The sequence below is a fragment of the Sinocyclocheilus anshuiensis genome, unplaced genomic scaffold (genome assembly GCF_001515605.1).
Source record: "Sinocyclocheilus anshuiensis isolate Anshui unplaced genomic scaffold, SAMN03320099.WGS_v1.1 scaffold906, whole genome shotgun sequence".
Taxonomy (NCBI): domain Eukaryota; kingdom Metazoa; phylum Chordata; class Actinopteri; order Cypriniformes; family Cyprinidae; genus Sinocyclocheilus; species Sinocyclocheilus anshuiensis.
This window is the reverse complement of record NW_015540937.1, coordinates 220,997-225,172: the sequence shown is the minus strand read 5'-3', so window position 1 is coordinate 225,172 and position 4,176 is coordinate 220,997. Positions and strand designations below refer to the sequence as shown.

The 4,176-nt window shown below is 32.6% G+C and overlaps 1 protein-coding gene across 1 annotated transcript in view; it reads left to right on the top strand.

The window, feature by feature from the left end:
* dync2h1 (dynein cytoplasmic 2 heavy chain 1) overlaps window positions 1-1,910 on the top strand; it is a 105,016-nt gene extending 103,106 nt beyond the window's left edge. The window contains 3 exon segments of the mRNA XM_016487640.1: window positions 1,220-1,301; window positions 1,377-1,493; window positions 1,573-1,910. Of these exon segments, the coding sequence (XP_016343126.1) occupies window positions 1,220-1,301; window positions 1,377-1,493; window positions 1,573-1,731 (358 nt within the window). The 3' untranslated portion in view covers window positions 1,732-1,910.
* Window positions 1,911-4,176: the final 2,266 nt, after the last annotated feature.

The following is a 4,176-nucleotide window of genomic DNA, read 5'->3' as shown; positions in this document are numbered from 1 at the left end:
ACTGGAGGAAGTGTTATTATGGATTATGGACTCATATTTTAGCCAGAAACAATGAAAGTTAAAGTTAAGTTAAATAATTAATTGATGGACTGGAGTCGTCACCTACACATACTAAAATAAACGTGATAAAAGGTCATTTACAGAATAAACACCTGCTAAACCAAACTTGGGGTCACACAAATTTCCTCAGGTCACATACAGTACAGCTGATAAACTCGAGCTGATTTATTTCTCATGCACCTACTAAACTGAAACCTTGAGGTAACTTACATCACCTGCACACCTGTTAAACTAAACTCACAACTACTAAACTAAATCGCATACTCCTGCTGCACTAAAATGAGCTCATTTACATAAAGAAGTCTTTATAAAAACAGCCTAAATTCCCACACATTTCAATGTTTGAAGGGGAATTTTGGGGAAAAATATTTTTTTTTCTAAATTCTGTGTTTTCCGTTTTCATTTTTCTGGATTCTATTTTAATGGTTTGATTACATTTTGGTCAGTAAACAGAGACGGTCTGATCTCATGAATTCATAAAACATAACTACTGAATAATTAAAAAAAAAGTTTCAAATGAAAACATTTCAAATGAATCAAATGAAAATAAAACTGAATTGTATATATTAAAACTTGGATGTAAAAAATGTATTGATTTAATAGTAATAATAATATAATAATATTACATATTAATCTATATTGTTATTATTACTACTTAGAGAATTTCAATTTACTACACAATACTAATAATATATTTCATGTCATATCATTTCCATAAAATCAATGTTGTTGTTATTTAAATTATTACTTTGAGAAGTGCATTTTATTATACAATAGTAATATATTTCAATTATTTTTCATAAAATCAGTTGTTGTTATTATTAGTAGTAGCAGCATTAATAATATTACTATTATTATTACTTTGAGAAGTACATTTATGTGGTTTAATAATGACTGATGCTAATCCACATCGCTGTTTGAACTGAATTAATTTTACAGCCCTAATTTTGATTAATTCGTCGAAAATTTGTTAAATGCTATACGGTAAATTCCATTTTTAGATCCCGATTCTACGATTCCACTAGTGTTTTGTGCATTGCAGAAATCATATTGTGAAAATGATTATTAAAAAATAAAATTACAGCTATCATAAGTGAACTTCGTTGGGGGGGGGAATGAAATGCTTTGTTTTGATGTCATCTTTATGTCTTTCTGTTAGGTTGATGAGCTGCTCTATGGACAGTCTGAAGTTTGTCACGTCCTGGAGGGGTCAGATTGCTGAAGCTAAACTACAAGTGAAGGTACAGAAGCTCATGTTTAACAGGATTGAACTGAACTCTGCCGGTCCGTGTTAACTGAACTCTCTCTGTCTGTAGGTTGGCGGCTTGCAGTTGGAAGGTTGTGCTTTTGATGGAAAGCGTCTGGCTGAGAGCCATCATGACTCTCCCAGTGTGTCTGCTGTCCCTGCGTGTTACATGGCCTGGATCCCGCAGGTAACACACACACACACACTTTCTCCTCTGATGTTTCCAGTGAAGGCTGTGCGTTATAGAGTGTGTGTGTGTGTTTCAGAGCGCCGTGGGAAGTTATTCTCCGGACGAGTGCATCTCTCTGCCTGTGTACAGCAGCGCCGAGCGTCAGCGTGTGGTGACAAGCGTGCAGCTGCCGTGTGCTGGAGATCATGACACGTGGATCCAGAGCGGAGCGGTGCTCTTCCTCAAACAGCAGTAACACACACACACACACACTGTGGCATTTACACAATCCATTTATAATGTGAGTGCTTTATATGCTCGCCCTGCATGTCTTTGGCTGCATATCGTGGTGTTTTTGTCATGATCGCTGCACTAAAGCTGCTGTGAGACGATAGTTTTAATCAGTCTTGTTGCAGGTATTTATATGATTAAATAAAAGAGTTTTTCATCAAGATCCATCCCTCTCTCTCCATTTAATTTCAGTGCAATTTTAGTACTTGACATTGCAGCATTTTGTAGCACGACAAAAACTGTACGTGCATATATCGATGCAACCGCAACTCGGCTGTGTACAGTGAGAAATCCATGCAAAATTGAACAAATTAAACAAATAATTAAAAACCAAATAAAATCAGTAATGAAAGAGACAGAAAAAAAATATTAGAAAATACACATATTTAATACGAATACAAATAAAAAGGGAAAAATAAAATAAATTCATGAATTTAACAAACAGGAAATCATTTCAAAGATGATGTGTGTTTCATATTTAATATTCTTTATCTTATTAGTGTTATATTACCTAAAATTAAAACCATAAAAATTAAATAAATATTAACTAAAATAAAATAGTCAATTTTTTCATGTAGTTGCGAAGGCAACTTTTCACATTTTCATTTCATTTAATTTGATGCACTAAAATAACTAAAACTGAAATGAAAATGAATAAAAACTATAGACATATTAAAAATTAAATAAGAATGGCAAAAACAACAAAATTACTAAAACTTTAAAATTAAAATGAAAACGGAAAAAATACAAATTCAAAATATGAATGAAAACTGAAAAATATCTCAGTGATGTTAAAATAACACTGTCTCTTATTCAAACATTGTTAAGACACTTAGGTTGGGCTATTTTACATGAGACAGTTAGAAACCACATAGCAACAACTCAGAACACTTTGGCAACTATTTAACAGCCAAACCTAAGTGTCTTTCCTTATGGTTTTGCTCATTTTGTGAATGAGTCAAAAAGAAGATTGTGGATTTTTGTCACACTGGAAATGATAGCTCAAGTCGAGCACATTGCATTGTGGTATACGGTATGTCACTCTGGCTGTTTGCTGCACATTTTGACAAATGTAGTTAATCATCTGGGTTTTGTACTGTGCTCAGTATCCATACTACAGTAACAGAGAGAGAAGTACAGTACACCTGTATGCTGATCTGAACGGACTGTCTCTGCTGAGACTGAAGGGGTTTGTTTGTGTCTCAATTATTTACATTAGTGATGAATATTTTGTTAAGTTTCATTCTGCCAGTCCTGTTGAAGAATCTCACTGCTGTCTCACCTTTAGCACAAACACAGCGTTAGGATGGAGAAGTGTGTGTGTGTGTGTGTGTGCACGCATCACCAAACATTCTGCCTTCATTGGCTGCATCAGACTCTCACTGTTACCATGGAAACCATGTAGCGATACAAGAAAAATGGCTGAAACCATAAAAAAAACTTTATTTCTATATTAGTTCTGTTTTATATAGAATTTCTTTTTTTATATTTTATGTATGATTTTTATTTTATTTTTATTTGTAATATTTTTTGTTGTAATACATTATTTTTTCTTGTATAAAATAGTGTCTTTAAAATATATTCATATTTTATTTATAATTTTAATATTTGATATATTGTTTATATTTTTTATGTTTATACATTAGTTTTAATTTTTATGTAGAATTTATATTGTATCATTTATATAATAATTTATATAATTTTATATATTGTTTATATTTTAATATTTTATACATTGTTTTTATATGGAATTTATGTTTGAATATGTTTTATATTTTTTATTATTATTTATATTTGTAATTTTTAATCGTAATACCATCTACATCATCTTTAATCTTGTACTCTTAACAAGCAGTACTGTGGTATTACTACAGTATAGTGATGGTAATTTTATGGTACACATGGTAAACATATTTCTATATCTATATTTATATTAGTGTCCATTTGCTCCGGCTGTAACATACTGCTGTCTGAAAGCTTTATTTTAGCATACTGTTTGACATACTGGTTAGTAAAAGCAGTCGTGAGTGTGCAGTACATTAGTATTCATCTTTCAGTGCATCTGAACGACCTTTGACCCACACTCATGTTAAAGAGGTCACCTGCCCTCTGAACTCATCTGTACAGCAGCAGGTATGACGCGTGACCTTTGACCTCTGTGATGCGTGTGAGATCAGGATGCAGATGATGGGCGTGGCGTTTCTCCTCTGGTCCTCCTTTTCCTTTACAGAGGAACAGAAACATCCTCATTCACTCCTGAGGAATTTCTCCATGCTATTAGATTGTGATACAGTGAGTGTATCAGATGGTAATACTATGGTATTTAGAAATATACTGTGGTAGCACTAGGGTACTTTTTGTGTGTGTGTGTGTATATATATATATATATATATATATATATAGTTTTACT